Here is a 20850-nt window from a genome sequence, read left to right as displayed (position 1 = left end):
AGTTCAGGGGGTTATTTACATATCGGGCATCAAATATAACGGCACCGGTATCTAAATAGTGGAGGAATATAGAATTTTTTTTTTTAAAGAGAGACAAGGTTTGTGCAGCAGTGCCTATTACATGGTGCACTTAGCTGCACATGTATGGGCAGGTGAAAGGTTCTCTTTAATAAACCCCAAAAACCTACACAGTGCCCACCGTATGTAGTTACTCAGCCAATTGCATAATAGCTGGTTCTTAAATGTGAAAATTGCACTATGCCGCTGCACAGGATTCTTTAAATGTCTTATTTTTTTTTCTAAATGAAAGAAGAGGCACCATACTGGACAGATTTAGCTAAACAAATCCATATTGCTGTAACCAGAACAGTCCATAGAAAGCAGGAAAAAATCAGAATTTTGTTGATTCTGGCTCACAGACATTGTTGGAAGGAGCACAGAAGTTAAATGAACAGGAAGGTGCTTGCAGTTATCATGCTTCATGGGATCTCAGCGCGTTCTTGCACAGAATGTAATGAATTTGCTTAAAGTTCACATCTGTTCGAAACTGTTCGAAATAGGAACTTTGCATGAAAACTTTGTACCTTTGTTTAACAGACACCAGCACGTGAAGAGTAATGGATATGTACACATAGATCCACAAGAAACACCACAGCTCTTGTATATTTTCTTTCATTTCCAACAATGAAAGAAGCTTGAGATTAATTTAATTTGATAGCAAAATCATTGAACTTAATAGGGAATAGAAAAGATTTCAGAAGATTTTATATATCTTACTTTTTTTTAACTTGGATTCAGTGTGAAAATCATCTGGAAAAATTATAGTTCTTAATTATAGTCACACATTAAGGGGATTTTCTGACCTTTAAAAATGGTTGTTTCATGACAAGAACCCTTTTGGACGTCATAATGGTGAGTTTCTCCGCTTGGGACCTCCCTCTATGTGCCAGAACGGAGAGCTGCTCTAGTGGACCCGGCATGTCTATGCATTATATTCATTTGAATGGCTGGCATGTAATGCTACATTTCCCCTGCAACTGATCGCTAGGGGAGGTGATCAGCCAGCTGCTTTTTAAAAGCAGGTTGTCTTCATGACGGGCAGGAGACACCAAATAGTTTAAAATAATAAGGGTACTAAGATCACTTTTTTAAATGCCTGCCATACCAGTGTTATGTGTCTCGGTCTACCGCCAGCACTTGATTACTTCAGCACTGAAATGACGTTCCGTCTTTCTGTAATGTGAGCCATTGGTCAATGTCTGGCTCCTGCCGTGAAGTCATAACAGTAAGACAGCTCAAAGAAAAAGAAAAGAACAGTGCTTCATGGTGTAATATGTTCAAAATAAAACAGGTTAGCAGGAATATAGCCGTAAGTTAGTATGCTCACCTTTTGGTGTTGTGCTTAGAGCACAACATCTATTGATGCGTGTACAATGTCATAGCTGCTGCCCTAGGGGCTTTCGGTAGTGCAAATACCTTGTCCTCATGTAGAATACTTGAAGGAAAAAATAGTAGGATTTTCGGAGGTGCCGCTACTAGTAAAACTCCACTCTGGGCAGGAGGTATAAATAAGGGTATGTTCACACAGCTTATTTTCGTCCGTTTTTCGGGCCGATAAATCGGAAGAAGAACGCCTCCAAACATCTGTCCATTGATTTCAATTGGAAAAACGGAGTCCTGTTCCGACGGCCGCGTAAAAAAATGGCCTCAAAAAAGAAGTCCATGTCACTTCTTCAGACGTTTTTGGAGCCGATTTTCATTGACTCCATAGAAAAACAGCTCCAAAAACGGCCGTAAAAAACGTTGCGAAAAACGCATTGACTATCGCGAGTGGCTTAAAAAACTTCTGAAACGTATTTGCGTGCGTGCGTGCACATACCCTAAAAGCCTTTTCATTTCTTTTTTTACATAAAAACAGAGCTTGGAAAGCATAACTTGCTAAAACATGATAAAATTATATAAAATGGATCCAACCGGTTTCCGGACAGGACTAGACCCTTCTTCAGGGAAAATATCCACCATCCACTATAGGTCAGTACACTCCACACCACCAGAGCACCCAATCCATCTCCCCATAAACAACACTTTATCCCATCTCACATTTCCCCGCCAGTTCTCCACCATACTTTGTTTTTTATTTAAAAAAATAAGTGAAAAAGCTTTTATTTATATCTCCTGCCAAAAGTGGAATTTTATTACTAGCAGCGCCTCTGAAAATCCCACTATTTTCTCCTACAAGTATATATAACAGAACGATGGAATGTAATTATGGCACTGAAGCAAACCAAAGCCAGCGGTGGACTGGGATGCGTAAAGTGGGGATTTTAAAAGGTAAAAGAAGCAAATGCTGTTCAGAAACTGAGCCAACAAGGAACGCTGGGAGATTCCAGTTCTGAAACCTGCAGAATTGTGAATCCAGCTCTGGGTTATACAGACTTTAACCTAGATATATTGCAAGGTAAGTGATCGTAAAGGTAAATTGCCATAATTAACAGGGAAATGCTAAATTTTACAAGGATTTGTATATTAAGAAAAATAGGAGAATTTATTTTTTATGACAGCAGAACTAGCATTTTACTCTTCTGCATCATTTTATAAACCGAGATCAAGGCTGATCACAGCATAAGGCAGAATTTAAGAAGGCTAAACAACTGAATGTAAAAAATACTAAAAGTAATAATGATCTCCGAGAAGAACATGAATACTTTGGGGAAAGAGGCTATACAAGAGACAATTTGTTTTAACCTGACACCACCTGGATCACAGGAATGATTTACAAGACTAAGGTAATAACAATACTTATTAGAGCTTCAATGAACTGACGAATATATATATATATATATATATATATATATATACACACACACATATATATATATATCTATATATACACTACCGTTCAAAAGTTTGGGGTCACCCAGACAATTTTGTGTTTTCCTTGAAAACTCACACTTATATTTATCAAATGAGTTGCAAAATGACTAGAAAATATAGTCAAGACATTGACAAGGTTAGAAATAATGATTTTTATTTGAAATAATAATTTTCTCCATCATAAATGCTCCATTTGCAGCAATTACAGCATTGCAGACCTTTGGCATTCTAGCTGTTAATTTGCTGAGGTAATCGGGAGAAATTTCACCCCATGCTTCCAGAAGGCCCTCCCACAAGTTGGATTGGCTTGATGGGCACTTCTTGCGTACCATACGGTCAAGCTGCTCCCACAACAGCTCTATGGGGTTGAGATCTGGTGACTGTGCTGGCCACTCCATTACAGATAGAATACCAGCTGCCTGCTTCTTCCCTAAATAGTTCTTGCATAATGTCTGTGTGCTTTTGCCCATATTAATCTTTTCCTTTTATTAGCCAGTCTCAGATATGGCTTTTTCTTTGCCACTCTGCCCTGATGGCCAGCATCCCGGAGTCGCCTCTTCACTATAGACGTTGACACTGGTGTTTTGCGGGTACTATTTAATGAAGCTGGCAGTTGAGGACCTGTGAGGCATCTATTTCTCAAACTAGAGAGTCTAATGTACTTGTCTTGTTGCTCAGTTGTGCAGCGGGGCCTCCCACTTCTCTTTCTACTCTGGTTAGAGCCTGTGTGTGCTGTCCTCTGAAGGGAGTAGTACACACCGTTGTAGGAAATCTTCAGTTTCTTGGCAATTTCTCGCATGGAATAGCCTTCATTTCTAAGAACAAGAATAGACTGTCGAGTTTCACATGAAAGCTCTCTTTTTCTAGCCATTTTGAGAGTTTAATTGAACCGACAAATGTAATGCTCCAGATTCTCGAAGGTCAGTTTTATAGCTCCTCTAAACAGCAAAATAGTTTACAGCGGTGCTAACATAATTGCACAAGGGTTTTCAAGTGTTTTCTAATCATCCATTAGCCTTCTAACACAGTTAGCAAACACAATGTACCATTAGAACACTGGAGTGATGGTTGCTGGAAATGGGCCTCTATACACCTATGTAGATTGTAATGACGGGGGGTAGGGAAACGGACAAGTGAGCCCTAGTCTACCCACCACTCTGTCCCTGCCTACTTGCAACGACCCGCCCTAGGCGACGGGGTACAACTGGGCGGCGGTCCCTGCGCTCAGTAAGTGCACGACAAACACGACAAACATAAAAGGGAATACAAGCACGGGAAAGGGGCAGTTGCCCACGGCAACACCGTGAGCAACCAGAGTGGTGAACGAGCCGAGTCAAGCCAGGAGTGTGCGAGGTACCAAACGAAGAGCAGAAGAGTAGTCAGTAACCCAGGGTCTGTATGGAGCAGGATCAAAATAGAAGGAGCTGTAGCTGGGCCAGGAAACCACACGAAAAGAATCACAAGCACCGTGGGACAGGAAGGGCAGGCTAATATAGACCGAGGGCGGGAGCTAGCTGAGTCTGGCCAGGTTGCGATAGGCTCTCCCACTCCTAAGCCTGCCAGCCTGAGAGGTGGAAGCTGGAGTCAGTCTCAGGGATGTAGATTCAGGTGCTGACTGATTAATTATGGGAGTTAAACCCGAAGCTGTGCCTGGCAGATCCTTTACAGTACCCCCCCTTTTATGAGGGGCCACCGGACCCTTTCTAAGTGGACCTGGCTTACTGGGGAAACGCAGGTGGAAGCTCCTGACCAATACCCCAGCGTGAACATCCCGGGCAGGTACCCAAGTCCTCTCCTCGGGCCCGTATCCTCTCCAATGGACCAGGTACTGGAGGGAGCCTTGGACCATCTTGCTGTCCACAATCTTGGCCACCTCGAATTCCACCCCCTCAGGGGTGAGGACGGGAACAGGAGGTCTCCTCGAGGGAGCCAAGGACGGGGAGCAGCGTTTAAGGAGGGAGGCATGAAACATGTCGTGTATACGAAAAGACGGGGGCAACTCCAGCCGGAAGGAGACAGGATTGAGGACCTCAATGACCTTATACGGCCCAATAAACCGGGGAGCAAACTTCTTGGACGGAACCTTGAGACACAAGTTCCTAGACGACAACCACACCAGATCCCCGACCATAAACAGGGGGTTAGCAGAACGTTTTCTATCAGCCTGAGTTTTTTGTACGCTCTGGGATGCCTCTAGGTTCTTCTGAACCTGGGCCCAGACTGTGCACAGTTCCCGATGAACGACCTCTACCTCGGGATTGTTGGAACTACCAGGTGAAACGGAGGAGAACCGTGGATTAAACCCAAAATTACAGAAAAAGGGGGAGACCCCTGACGAGTTACTGACCCGGTTATTAAGGGAAAATTCGGCGAGGGCAATGAATGAGACCCAATCATATTGACAGTCAGAGACAAAACACCTTAAATATTGTTCTAGAGATTGATTAGTCCTCTCAGTTTGGCCATTGGTTTCAGGATGGAAGGTAGAGGAGAAGGACAGATCAATCTCCAACTTCATACAGAAGGCTCTCCAAAACAATGAAACAAATTGTACCCCTCTGTCCGAAACAATATTGACAGGGACCCCATGGAGACGTAGGATGTGTTTGACAAACAAGGTAGCCAACGTCTTGGCGTTGGGTAGTTTCTTGAGGGGCACAAAGTGGCACATCTTACTGAAGCGGTCTACTACCACCCACACCACCGACTTGCCTTGGGATGGAGGCAAATCGGTGATAAAATCCATGGAGATATGTGTCCAAGGTCTCTGGGGAATGGGCAACGAACGCAGTAAGCCCACTGGTCGGGACCTGGGAGTCTTGGACCTAGCACAAACCTCACAAGCGGCGACGTAGGCCTTAACGTCTTTAGGCAACCCAGGCCACCAATAGTTTCTAGTAATGAGGTGTTTGGTACCCAGGATGCCTGGATGACCAGATAGTGCAGAGTAATGATTTTCCCTAAGTACCCTTAGCCGGAATTGCAGGGGAACAAACAGCTTGTTCTCATGAAGGTTCCCGGGAGCTGAACCTTGATCAGCAGCAATTTCAGAGACTAAATCAGAATCGATCGAGGAAATGATTATAACTGGAGGCAAAATACAAGCAGGATCTTCCTCCGAAGGAGGGCTGGCCATGAAGCTACGCGACAGTGCATCAGCCTTAATATTTTTAGACCCAGCCCTATAGGTAACCAAAAAATTGAATCTGGTAAAAAATAACGCCCATCGAGCTTGTCTCGGGTTTAGCCTCCGGGCAGATTCTAGGAAAACCAGATTCTTGTGGTCGGTAAAGACCGTTACCTGGTGCCTAGCCCCCTCCAGGAAGTGGCGCCACTCTTCAAATGCCCATTTAATGGCTAAGAGTTCGCGGTTGCCAATATCATAGTTACTCTCAGTTGGCGAAAACTTCCTGGAGAAGTAGGCACAGGGGCGGAGATGGGTGAGGGACCTGGTACCCTGGGACAAGACAGCCCCCACTCCCACCTCAGATTCGTCAACTTCCATGATAAATGGCTCCATTTGGTTGGGCTGAGACCGAGCACCGGGGCCGAGATAAAGCACCTCTTAAGGACCTCAAAAGCCTGGACAGCCTCAGGGGGCCAGTGGAGGAGATCAGCTCCTTTGCGAGTGAGGTCCGTAAGAGGCTTAGCGATGACCGAGAAGTTAGCAATAAATCTCCTGTAATAATTAGCGAACCCCAAAAAACACTGTAACGCCTTCAGGGAGGCAGGTTGGACCCATTCCGCCACAGCCTGAACCTTGGCGGGGTCCATGCGGAATTCATGAGGAGTGAGGATTTGACCCAAAAATGGTATTTCCTGTACCCCAAACACACATTTTTCGGTTTTGGCAAACAGTTTGTTTTCCCGAAGGACCTGGAGCACCTTCCTGACATGCTCAATGTGGGAGGACCAGTCCTTGGAAAACACCAGTATGTCATCAAGGTACACTACAAGAAATATCCCCAGGTAATTTCTCAAAATCTCATTTATGAAATTCTGGAAGACCGCAGGGGCATTACACAACCCAAAGGGCATGACGAGGTATTCGAAATGGCATTCGGGCGTGTTAAACGCAGTCTTCCACTCATCCACTCCTAAGGTTATACGCCCCCCATAGATCCAACTTAGAGAACCATTGGGCCCCCTGAACCTGATTGAAGAGATCAGGAATCAAAGGAAGGGGATACTGGTTCCTTACCGTGACCTTATTCAGGCTACGGTAGTCAATGCATGGCCTAAGACCACCATCCTTCTTCCCTACGAAGAAGAAGCCAGCACCTACCGGAGAAGTAGAGGGACGAATGTAACCCTTGGCCAGGCATTCCTGGATATACTCTCTCATGGCTTCACGTTCGGGACAAGAAAGATTAAATATCCTACCCTTAGGAAGCTTAGCTCCTGGTACCAATTCGATAGCGCAATCGTATTCTCTATGAGGAGGTAACACTTCGGAGGCCTCCTTAGAGAAAACATCAGCGAAGTCCTGAACAAACTCGGGTAGCGTGTTCGCCTCCTCAGGGGGAGAAATAGAATTAACAGAAAAACATGACATAAAACATTCATTACCCCACTTGGTTAGCTCCCCAGTATTCCAGTCAAACGTGGGATTATGCAACTGCAACCAGGGAAGGCCTAGAATCAAATCGTACGATAATCCCTGCATCACCAGTACAGAGCACTGCTCCAAATGCATGGAGCCAACAAGGAGTTCAAAAACAGGGGTATGCTGTGTAAAATAACCATTAGCAAGAGGAGTGGAGTCGATACCCACTACCGGGACAGGTTTAGGCAAATCAATCAGAGGCATAGCAAGAGACATAGCAAATTCCACAGACATGATATTAGTAGAGGACCCTGAATCCACGAAGGCACTGCCGGTAGCAGACCTACCACCAAAAGAGACCTGAAAGGGAAGCAAGATCTTAGTACGTTTCCTATTTACGGGAAATACCTGTGCGCCCAAGTCACCTCCCCGATGATCACTTAGGCGCGGAAGTTCTCCGGCTGCATTCTTACGCTTAGGACAGTTGTTCACTTGATGCTTGTCATCCCCACAGTAGAAGCAGAGACCATTCTTCCTGCGGAATTCTCTACGTTGTTGGGGGGACACGGAGGCCCCGAGTTGCATAGGTATCTCTGAGTCTTTTGGGGAGGAACGAAGCAACGGAACTTCGGGAGGCATCATGGGGGAGTCGGAGGAGAAAACACATAAACGTTCACGTTGTCGTTCCCTGAGACGTCGGTCAAGTCGTACCGCTAAAGCCATAACCTGGTCTAGGGAGTCAGAAGAGGGATAGCTAACTAGCAGGTCTTTCAGGGCATTCGACAGACCCAACCTAAACTGGCACCTTAAGGCAGGGTCATTCCACCGAGAAGCTACGCACCACTTCCTAAAGTCAGAACAATACTCCTCAACAGGTCTCTTACCCTGACGTAAGGTCACCAGCTGACTCTCGGCAAAGGCAGTCCTGTCAGTCTCGTCATAAATAAGTCCGAGAGCAGAAAAAAAACAATCAACGGAGGAAAGTTCAGGGGAGTCAGGAGCCAAGGAGAAGGCCCACTCTTGGGGCCCTTCCTGGAGCCGGGACATAATTATACCCACCCGCTGGCTCTCAGAACCTGAGGAATGGGGCTTTAAACGAAAGTAAAGCCTACAACTCTCCCGAAAGGAGAGAAAAGCCCTCCGGTCCCCTGAGAACCGGTCGGGCAACTTGAGGTGGGGTTCAAGAGGTGAGGTGAGGGGAACTACCAAGGTAGCATCAGGCTGGTTGACCCTCTGAGCCAGGGCCTGGACCTGTAGGGAGAGACCCTGCATTTGCTGAGCCAGGGTCTCACGGGGGTCCATAGTGGTGTCAGGGACCAGGGTAGACTAGGTATGGGCTTGTGATTATGTAATGACGGGGGGTAGGGAAACGGACAAGTGAGCCCTAGTCTACCCGCCACTCTGTCCCTGCCTACTTGCAACGACCCGCCCTAGGCGACGGGGTACAACTGGGCGGCGGTCCCTGCGCTCAGTAAGTGCACGACAAACACGACAAACATAAAAGGGAATACAAGCAAGGGAAAGGGGCAGTTGCCCACGGCAACACCGTGAGCAACCAGAGTGGTGAACGAGCCGAGTCAAGCCAGGAGTGTGCGAGGTACCAAACGAAGAGCAGAAGAGTAGTCAGTAAGCCAGGGTCTGTATGGAGCAGGATCAAAATAGAAGGAGCTGTAGCTGGGCCAGGAAACCACACGAAAAGAATCACAAGCACCGAGGGACAGGAAGGGCAGGCTAAAATAGATCGAGGGCGGGAGCTAGCTGAGTCTGGCCAGGTTGCGATAGGCTCTCTCACTCCTAAGCCTGCCAGCCTGAGTGGTGGAAGCTGGAGTCAGTCTCAGGGATGTAGATTCAGGTGCTGACTGATTAATTATGGGAGTTAACCCCGAAGCTGTGCCTGGCAGATCCTTTACATAGATATTGCATTAAAAATCAGACATTTGCAGCTAGAATAGTCGTTTAGCACATTAACAATGTATAGAGTGTATTTCTGATTAATTTAATGTTATCTTCATTGAAAAAAACTGTGCTTTTCTTTCAAAAATAAGGAAATTTCTAAGTGACCCTAAACTTTTGATCGGTAGTGTATATATATATATATATATATATATATGTATATATATATATATATATATATATATATATATATATATATATATATATATATATATATATGTGTATGTATATATATATATATATATATATATTAGACAGAAAGATTATCCAGCATTCGATAGTCTCATCATTTGCAATAATCTGGAATCTCACAAGACCAGAAGCAGATAACCATATAACTCGCCTGATTAAACATCAAAGTTGTAGTAGCTTATTATTGTTATGTGACCATTCTATTTGGGCCTTTCTTCCTGGCGGTCAGAAGTCCATCAACACCTTGGCAACATTCACTGTACATGTACGCCAGCTGTCACTGGTGTATATATGGAGCAGGCTCAGGAGCAGAGCCCACTCCATATGTGGCGGGTGTATGCTGTATGAAACCCTGCTCTAGTAGCCAGGATGAGCGACAACTCCGATCCCCAATGTTTGACCACTTAGATGCCACGGTCAATAGTGACAGCGGCATCTAAGCCACTAGACAGAGAGGAAGAGGCCCCCTCTGTCACCACATCGCCCCCCCTCCCCCCGCCACACGAAGTGGGAGGTGGAATGAAATTAAAGCATGACACCTGGCTGCAGTGCCAAGGCGTTAAAGGAATTGTCTTATGACAGAAATCACTGGCATACCACTAGGCTATCCCATCAATGTCTGATTGGTGGGAGATTGACCACTGTGACCTCCACCAATTGCTAGAATAGATCCACTTGACTTTTTCTGGAGATCGCTAGTTGGCCATTATGCCCTCCGGAAAGGCTGAGTAACTTGCACTTTCTTAGAGCCGCTGCCACATTGTTGTAGTGATCAAAGAGGGTTAGAGAGGTCAGATTGCCACAAATCAGACATTGATGACATAACCTATAGATACGCCATCAATTTATTTAATCAAAGCCTCTAAATTGAGCTCTAGGCCTCATTCACATGACCCCTTCTTTGGGCCAATATTGAACCTCCATGTGCCACTGTTTTTATATTGAGGCATACAGGTTTTTTTTTTCTCCCAGACTGCAATGCATGCCATGTTACAGTCCTATTCACCTATAGATGCATTGCATTTAGTTAGAATATGGTGCCTAATGGAGGCACCATATGGAAGAACATGTAGTTTGTCCCTGTAATTCTTGAACATTTGTACAATAATAATCTAGCATGTGTCCTTGGTTAGTATCATCATATATAAATGGTAACTGTTATCAGAGAATTTTCTTTATTTTCCCTCTTATGAACCATTGCTATTAAACATTGAGCATGGCCCACTTGATGCAGCTGTAAAGCTTCTATGACTCAGATCCTAACCAAGCATAACCAACCAATCATAATCATCCATTTTGTACTGGTTAATGATTTTTCCCATGGTAGAATTTAAAGACCTGTCAATCAGATGTAATAGGTAATAATGGTCACATTAATGGGGATCCCATTTGCAGGTTTCTGCAGCTCTCAATGATTTCATTTGCGAGGTGGTGACATATGTAGGGTCATCTCTGGATACAGTTCTTCCTTAACTAAAGATTAATGTGACTGTTTTGGCATGTTACACCGACATATCTAAAATTCTTTAATTGAATGTGAAGAGCTACTTACAACATTTTACTGGATAGATATATGTCCTTCCTGTCACTTCATGTTATTATAGCATGAAATGGAAATATAGGCTTCTTCAGTGATCTTTTATATAGTCTAAGCTCTTCACAACATTTTGCCTTATTATTTGGTGCAGTAGGACTGCTGATGTACGGATGTCGCTAAAATAAGGAATTTAAGACACCTGCAGCACTTTCTTAGTGATCAGGCTCACTGCTAATAAAGCCCTGTGTCCAATCATAACTGGCCTACCACTACCATAGACCACCAGGGTAGCTAGCAGTGACTGTTCCACTACCTTGGACTACATATGAAACTGGTATTATCTCATCTACTACACTAGACCACTAGGGACCATGGAATTAATCTCACCACTAACCTTCCCTACACTAAAAAACAAGGGAATATGTCTTTAACCCTGCCACTACCCTAGACCAGCAGGGAAGCTCATTTTTATTTCTTCACTATCCTAAACACCCTGGAAGCTGACAATTACTTATTCACTAACCTAGTAATTATAAACATCCCTAGAGCTGCCTGTTTGCAAGTTTCATTGCTCTCATAGTTACATAGTTGATAAGGTTGAAAAAAGACACAGCTCCATCAAACCCTACCTATAATTCTACCATGTTAATCCAGAGGAAGGGAAAAACCCCCATGAGGTTGATGCCAATTTCCTCATGAGAGGAAAAAATCCTTCCGGACTCCAAATATGGCAATTAGAATAAATCCCTGGATCAACGTCCCATCTCCAGAATCTAGTACTCATAACCTGTAATATTATATTTTTCAAGAAAGGCATCCTGAACTTGTACAAAGAATCAACGATCACCACATCCTGTGGCAGAGAGTTCCATAGTCTCACTGCTCTCACAGTAAAGAATCAACCATCACCACATCCTGTGGCAGAGAGTTCCATAGTCTCACTGCTCTCACAGTAAAGAATATCCATCTGTGATGATGGTGGAACCTTTTTTCCTCTAGACGTAGAGGATGCCCCCTTGTCCTTCTTACAGGCCTAGGTGTAATACGATCATTAGAAAGATCTCTGTACTGTCCAGTTATATATTTGTATATTGTAATTAGATCGCCCCTAAGCTGTCTTTTTTCTAAACTGAATAGCCCCAAGTTTGCTAACCTTTCTTGGTACTCCAATCCACCCATTCCCTTAGTTGCCTTGGTCGCGCTTCTTTGCACCCATTCTAGTTCAGCCAGTCCTTCTTATACACAGGAGCCCAAAATTATACACAATATTCCAGGTGTGGTCTGGCTAGTGATTTGTATAGAGGCAAAACTATATTCTTGATCATGAGCATCTATGCCTCTTTTGATGCATCCCATGATTTTATTTGCCTTGGCAGCAGCTGCCTGGCACTGGTTGCTAAAGTTAAATGTACTGTCCACCAATATCCCCAAATCTTTTTCAGTGGAAGATTTACACAGTGTTTTACGATTTAATGCATAATTGTAAAATCTGTTTCCTCGCCGCAAGTGTATAACCTTACATTTATCCACAATAAACTTAATTTGCCATTTCTCTGCCCAAACCTCCAGCTTCCCCAAAGCCCTCTGTAGTATTTTATCCTCCTGTGTGTTAATTAATTTACAGAACTTATTGTCATCTGCAAATACTGAAATTATACTCTGTAAACCCCCTAAAAGGTCATTCATAAACATATTATAAAGAAGAGGGCACAATACTGAACAATCCCTCATAAACCCTTGCTGATGCTGATGCTTATTTGCGTTGTGATACTCGAGAATAGCATCTCTTAGTAAGCCCTCAAACATTTTACCCACAATGGAGGATAAACTTACAGGTCTATACTTTCCTGGCTCACTTATTGACCCCGTTTTAAATATCGGCACCACATTTGCAACTCGCCAGTCCTGTGGAACAGACCCAGCCATGATAGAATCCTTAAACATCAGAAATAAGGGTCTGTGTATCATGGTACTTAATTACTGCAGAACGCGGGGGTGTATACCACCCAGACCCGGTGATTTATCTATTTTAGTGTTTTTAAGGCGGCGCTGCACTTTTTGCTGGCTGACATTTAACGTAGAATTTACTTTATCCCTAAGTAAGGTTGTAAGTTTCATATTTTTTCCCCTTACTTTTTGTTATCGAAACTAGGGAGTGGTGTATAGTCAAAACAATATGGTATATATTTATGAATCCTTTGGATACATTGATATATACCATAAGGGAGCAGGAGATATTTTAATGTATAGCTATGTAGAAATTCTATTCAGAAAGTTGGAAAGTGACAACCCATGTAAGACCTGTAATTGCAGCCTTATTGGTTGCTCCCTTGCTTCCCCAGAATGATATTTAAGGATTTATGTTTTTGTTTCTTTTTGTTTTCTCTTAGGAGAATTTTATTGGGTGAATTTATATTTTAGGAGTTGTTGAACTTTAAAATCTACAAAGGAAATTCTTGCACATCCTTTACAAAACAAACTACAGACAAGTTTAAAATACATACAATCGTGTGCTCACTGACTCCAAAGTCAAGCCATTTCTGTCTTTATTTATTGGTGTATGAAAGAATAATTTCCAACAAAAATAACATTGTAGGAAAAGCACAGCATTTGCAGAGCACAGCCAAATAAATAGGAAATACATTATAAAAAAACTGCAGCAGCTGAACGGCTGAGAGTGCCAGCTTCATGTGAACGCTTCAGTGGCAGGCTTCTGCCCTCCAGACGTATTTCTAAGCAAAATAACTAAAGTTGCTGGACATTCAAAGAATGTAACATCTGCCACTTAGTTGCAAACTAATTTTCAATAACAATATAAACTTTAGAAAAATGGTTACCTTTTTTTATACACCCTGCCCGTTCTTCCCCCTTTACATCCTGACCTCTTTGCCAGGTCACAAATTGCAAATCGAGTATGCCCCGCATGGAGTCTGCTAAAAGAGGTTTGTTCTCCACCAGACTACTCTTAGAACAGTGTTTCTCTACATTTCGAAGCCAAGTACCCCTTTAGTCAACTACATATCATCTAAGTACCCCCAAGGGTACACTCTGTTACAATTGTGAACAAAATTGCTTTGCTAACATAATATTACAGTGTGCTGCACCTTTTTGTACCAATCTGCTTCTCTTAGTAGCTGATACCAACACCCAAGTGTGTGGGTGGTTACTGTGTAGCCACTTTATTAAGATGCACATTTTCAAGTTGCCACATTGCTTCTATAACAGGCCCCCAGGCCAAAATACCACAGAATGAAAAACTTACCTCTCCTAAACTTCCATATCCCTCAATCTGCAACTGCAGGAAGCTACTACCAACAATCAATTATGGGGTTGATAAGTGGCAGCTTGTTTCTGCCATGACCAGAGGTCACTGTATAGCCACCCTCCCAGACTTGCAATTGAGACGTTACTGTTTATCATACGGCTCTTTTAGATACAGATATGGCTATGAAATGGTCAAATAGAATGTTATTTGACAGAGGATATTTTTTTTTTCCGTGGTGGGGGGGGGGGGGGGCTTATATGAGCTCTCTACGGTTACTGACACTATGGGAATGGGGGTGTATTTACAAATCGCTGATCCATATAGGTGATCTACATGACAAGTAGATACATTATTTGCAGATTGGTAAGGAGAGTTACAGATGTATCATCTACTCAGAAGAAATAAAAATATATCCCTCCCTACAGTTTCAAGGCCAAGTTTTAACATTTTAACGATCTTAAAATTTTAGTCTTATGGTTTTACCATTACATTTTACCACTACGCTCAGAGTATACTCCGGGAAAGCGCCTGGCATATACACTACCGTTCAAAATTTTAGGGTCACTTAGAAATGTCCTTATTTTTGAAAGAAAAGCACCGTTTTTTTCAATGAAGATAACATTAAAGTAATCAGAAATACACTCTATACATTGTTAATGTGCTAAATGACTATTCTAGCTGCAAACGTTTGTTTTTTAATGCAATATCTACTATAGAGGCCCATTTCCAGCAACCATCATGCCAGTGTTCTAATGGTACATTGTGTTTGCTAACTGTGTTAGAAGGCTAATGGATGATTAAAAAACACTTGAAAACCCTTGTGCAATTATGTTAGCACTGCTGTAAACAGTTTTGCTGTTTAGAGGAGCTATAAAACTGACCTTCCTTTGAGCTAGTCGAGAATCTGGAGCATTACATTTGTGGGTTCGATTAAACTCTCAAAATGGCTAGAAAAAGAGAGCTTTCATGTGAAACTCGACAGTCTATTCTTGTTCTTAGAAATGAAGGCTATTCCATGCGAGAAATTGCCAAGAAACTGAAGATTTCCTACAACGGTGTGTACTACTCCCTTCAGAGGACAGCACACACAGGCTCTAACCAGAGTAGAAAGAGAAGTGGGAGGCCCCACTGCACAACTGAGCAACAAGACAAGTACATTAGAGTCTCTAGTTTGAGAAATAGACGCCTCACAGGTCCTCAACTGGCAGCTTCATTAAATAGTACCCACAAAACGCCAGTGTCAACGTCTACAGTGAATAGGCGACTCCGGGATGCTGGCCTTCAGGGCAGAATGGCAAAGAAAAAGCCATATCTGAGACTGGCTAATAAAAGGAAAAGATTAATATGGGCAAAAGCACACAGACATTGGACAGAGGAAGATTGGAAAAATGTGTTATGGACAGACGAATCAAAGTTTGAGGTGTTTGGATCACACAGAAGAACATTTGTGAGACGCAGAACAACTGAAAAGATGCTGGAAGAGTGCCTGACGCCATCTGTCAAGCATGGTGGAGGTAATGTGATGGTCTGGGGTTGCTTTGGTGCTGGTAAAGTGGGAGATTTGTACAAGGTAAAAGGGATTTTGAATAAGGAAGGCGATCACTCCATTTTGCAACGCCATGCCATACCCTGTGGACAGCGCTTGATTGGAGCCAATTTCATCCTACAACAGGACAATGACCCAAAGCACACCTCCAAATTATGCAAGAACTATTTAGGGAAGAAGCAGGCAGCTGGTATTCTATCTGTAATGGAGTGGCCAGCGCAGTCACCACATCTCAACCCCATAGAGCTGTTGTGGGAGCAGCTTGACCGTATGGTACGCAAGAAGTGCCCATCAAGCCAATCCAACTTGTGGGAGGGCCTTCTGGAAGCATGGGGTGAAATTTCTCCCGATTACCTGAGCAAATTAACAGCTAGAATGCCAAAGGTCTGCAATGCTGTAATTGCTGCAAATGGAGCATTCTTTGACGAAAGCAAAGTTTGAAGGAGAAAATTATTATTTCAAATAAAAATCATTATTTCTAACCTTGTCAATGTCTTGACTATATTTTCTAGTCATTTTGCAACTCATTTGATAAATATAAGTGTGAGTTTTCATGGAAAACACAAAATTGTCTGGGTGACCCCAAACTTTTGAACGGTAGTGTACGCTGAACCGGTGTCCTTTTTGCACACACGGCCAATGCCGGTATTTAATGTGTGAAAAAGCGTAATAGACTACACTGTTCCATACAAAACCATACAGTACATAAAATATACTTTTTTCTTTACAATGGGGGTCCTATGGCCAACGTATAACATTGTATGCCTATACAATGGTTTACTCCTGAAACCTTCCAGCGGTATATACAGGTATACATCGGGAAATACTCAAATGTGAACAGAGCCTAATTTATAGCAAACAAAAAGCACCTTTCGTTTGCATAGTTTGTTTATCTAATTATATTAATATTTTAATATTTTCTAACAAGTTTATATCTAAATTTAAACTTTTAACTCGTGAAATTCCTAGCATGATATCATATTTGTCTGGTATGAAAGGGATGCAGTAGTGACTGTGAGATTTGAATTCATTCTCTGAAAAACTGCCAAGGAGTTGAATGAATTTTCATTGAGGAAATTGTTTTCTAAGGACAGGCCATATGTACATTTTTAAAAAACAAAGTACAGAACACAGCGCCAACATGGATATACATGCTTATAAATTTATTAAAAAGTGCCTACAACTAAGAAATATGGCAGATCACCAAAATAAATAAATCCTGTAATTCATTATGAAAGTCATATAATCATGAATGGAATTTTCTCTTGCTGCAACACTGATAGTTCTAAATAGAATTTCAAAAGTTATATTTTATAGCAATGCAATAACAAACATAAAAACAAAAACTAATATTTTGTCTTTCTCTCAGTGTATCAGTGTATATTGTATACTCTCAAAGAGGAAGATATCTAAGGAATTGGGGTTTATAGAGCTCGGCTTGTTTCACGCTGGCACCTGTGCCTAGAACAGGGAGGGGCGTGTTAAAGAATAGAAGGATATATGGGAAGCCAAATCTCATGGGTTTTGGAGTCAGTTAAGATGTCAATAAATTAATAACACACACACACAGTGTGGTGAAAAAGCTAAATGTATAATTTTTTTTTAAGATTTGAAAATGCATTGATCCTTTTAGAAAAAGCTTCAAAAAGATTTTTAGACCCCACCCCTCACCTGATCTATGGCTATCAGGCTCTTTTTGAGCTTTTTTCATCCCCTGGTCAAATCATCACAGATGAGGATTTTTATTTGACATACCTACCTACCTATCTACCTCTGAAAGGAACATTCTACAATTTCAGCCAGAACTAAGATTGAAGCCATTGAAAGGTTTAATAGAAGTAGTAAATATGGAATAACATGGAAAAGTGAATCTCGTACTTCACAGTAAATGATCGGCAGTAAAGATTAAGCCACTCTATAGAGTGAGAATACCACCGAAAAACCCTCTATATCTCATCTTCTGGGAAATCCAAGAGACATGGGTGGAGCTTTTGAATTTTCAGATTTTGAATTGAGTAAATTCATGTATTATTATGTTATGTAGGGTTATAATTTAAGAGGATCTTTTGCATTTTATAACCAATTAGTAAAAATCTAAATAAATCATTATTGAACATATCACATTTGTTTCACAGACAGTATTTTGCATGGTGTTTTTTACAGAAAAATGTTTGCTGGTAGTCTTTAGAAATGTATGATCCAGTCTACACACACATAGATTGTTTTGTGTTTTTTTGGCATTTAAATGGTCTTTTGTTTATTACAAAACACAGTATGCTGACGGTATGGCGTTTTTCTCCATAGACATTTCAAATAACTTCAAAAATGCCTGCAAAAAGTTCTTTTACAAACAGAGATTATTTAAAAAATGGTACTAAGCAGCATGTAAAAAACCCATAACAAAAAACAACTACTCACCTCTGCTCCGCTGCACTGTAGATCTCTCCTCTTTGGCAGCTGCTAATTTTGATTGGATCGAAATCATGAAAGGACCTCAGAGCCACCCCAGAGATGGCCACCGATTTGGAAGAAAAGCTTATGACCACAGCTTTACTGTGGTAAAATGGCTGACTGAGATCATGCATCACAGGAATCACCAACGGATTATTTCGACAGCTAAGAATATGAACACCTGCCACGGAGAAGACGTGAAGGGTTAAAATAAAAAGCAGATCATTTTAACCTGGTTACATTTCTATTACAAAATACATTAATCAAAGTGGCGCAAATCATTCGGTTTTATTTACAAAAAAAATAACAATAATGTTATCAAATAATAACCAAAGTTACAAAAATGAACCTCTCTGAGTTATATCCAGTTATTAAGACTATATCTCACAGTCCAGTTCTAAAAATGCTGGCAAAAATAAACTTGAGGTCGGACAGTCTATTAGGCTTCACAAGTACCTTCCATGTCCCTTTCGGTAAATTAGTAAGTTATTAATAAAGAATCGTACAGTGGATTAGTCATTTTACATATCGCGTTAGGTCTATACCACCGTGTTCCAAATTATTATGCACATTGGATTTAAGTGTCATAAACATTTAATTATTAGTTTTTCAATTAAACTCATGGATGGTATTGTGTCTTAGGGCTCTTTGCATCATTGTAATCAATCTCAGACACCTGTGATAATTAGTTTGCCAGTTGTGCACAATCAAAGGAAAACTACTTAAGAAGGACATTCCACATTATTAAGCAGGCCACAAGTTTAAAGCAATATGGGAAAGAAAAAGGATCTCTCTGCTGCCAAAAAGCGTGAAATAGTGCAATACCTTGGACAAGGTATGAAAACATTCGATATTTTAAGAAAACTTAAGCGTGATCATCATACTGTGAAAAGATTTGTGGCTGATTCAGAGCACAGACGGGTTCGTTCAGATAAAAGCATAATGAGGAAGGTTTCTGCCAGACAAATTAATAAGATTAGGAGAGCAGCTGCTAAAATGTCATTGCAAAGAAGCAAACGGGTATTTGAAGCCTATGATGCCTCTGGAGTCCCGCGAACCTCAAGGTGTAGGATCCTCCAGAGGTTTGCAAGTGTGCATAAAGCTATTATTCGGCCACCCCTAAACAATGCTCACAAGCAGAAACGGTTGCAGTGGGCTTAGAAATATATGACTAATTTTCAAACCGTGTTGTTTACTGATGAGTGCTGTGCAACCCTGGATGGTCCAGATGGATAGAGTAGTGGATGGTTGGTGAATGGCCACCATGTCCCAACAAGGCTGCGACGTCAGCAAGGAGGTGGCGGAGTCATGTTTTAGGCTGGAATCATGGGGAGAGAGCTGGTAGGCCCCTTTAGGGTCCCTGACGGTGTGAAAATGACCTCTGCAAAGTACGTAGAGTTTATGACTGACCACATTCTTCTGTGGTACAAAAAGAAGAACCGTGCCTTTCGTAGCAAAATTATCTTCATGCATGACAATGCACCATCTCATGCTGCAAAGAATACCTCTGTGTCATTGGCTGCTATGGGCATAAAAGGAGAGAAACTCATGGTGTGGCCCCCATGTTCCCCTGACTTCAACCCTATTGAGAAACTTTGGAGAATCCTCAAGCAAAATATCTATGAGGGTGGGAGGCAGTTCACATCAAAACAGAAGCTCTGGGAGGCTATTCTGACATCCTGCAAAGATATTTAAGCAGAAACTGTCCAAATACTCACAAATTCAATGGATGTAAGAATTGTGAAGGTGATATCAAAGAAGGGGTCCTATGTTAACATGTAACTTGGCCTGCTAAGTTTATTTTTGATTGAAATAGCTTTTGATTTCTGTAAATATGACCTCCTGATGCTGCAAATTCAACAAATTACCATTTTAGTTCTCTTTACAACCTTTAAAATGTTTTGATCTCTGTTGTGCATAATAATTTGAAACAGTGCATTTTGAGTTTTTTACTTCTAAAAAAAAATCTGTTATCATGAGGAAATTTGTTCAATAAAATTTGCATTATACTCCAACGGTTGATGGCTTGAAGATTATACTGACTGTCATTTGCATTGACTATTTAGGAAAATCAGCGAAAAATAACATTTGCATAATAATTTGGAACGCGGTGTAGAGTTGGTTTCCTTACTGGGATTACACTAAAGACTGTCAATGTGATCCCAGTGGTAGTCATTCCAGAAGGATATTGCCACCAGTTCCCCATATGGGGGAGATGGTAGTCTAAGACTATTCCTTTAGGCCAGGAAAACACGCACAGTTTTGATGCAGATTTTTTGGTCCGTTTTTTTTTACAATTTGCAATGAAAATAGGAAAATTAATAAATAAAGAAAATAAAAACTTTACCTTGCAGAATTTCCAGGGCTATCATTTACAGTTTAATCTTCTCTCTTTTCATGAGCAGTTTATCTCTGTCTTCCAGCTCAGTCATCTCTATGGTGCAGTTGTTAACCCTCACTCTCCTGCCTCCTGTACTATCAGTGGT

At 41.8% G+C, this 20850-nt stretch overlaps 1 protein-coding gene across 1 annotated transcript in view; it reads right to left on the bottom strand.

The window, feature by feature from the left end:
* PAPPA (pappalysin 1) overlaps positions 1–20850 on the bottom strand; it is a 302275-nt gene that overhangs the window by 76497 nt on the left and 204928 nt on the right. Inside the window, exon 13 of the mRNA XM_075835544.1 lies at positions 18332–18545. Within this exon, the coding sequence (XP_075691659.1) occupies positions 18332–18545 (214 nt within the window). The remainder of the gene's footprint in view (positions 1–18331; positions 18546–20850) is intronic.

The sequence above is a fragment of the Rhinoderma darwinii genome, chromosome 8 (genome assembly GCF_050947455.1).
Source record: "Rhinoderma darwinii isolate aRhiDar2 chromosome 8, aRhiDar2.hap1, whole genome shotgun sequence".
In the NCBI taxonomy this organism is placed as follows: domain Eukaryota; kingdom Metazoa; phylum Chordata; class Amphibia; order Anura; family Rhinodermatidae; genus Rhinoderma; species Rhinoderma darwinii.
This window is presented reverse-complemented; position numbering and strand designations above follow the sequence as displayed.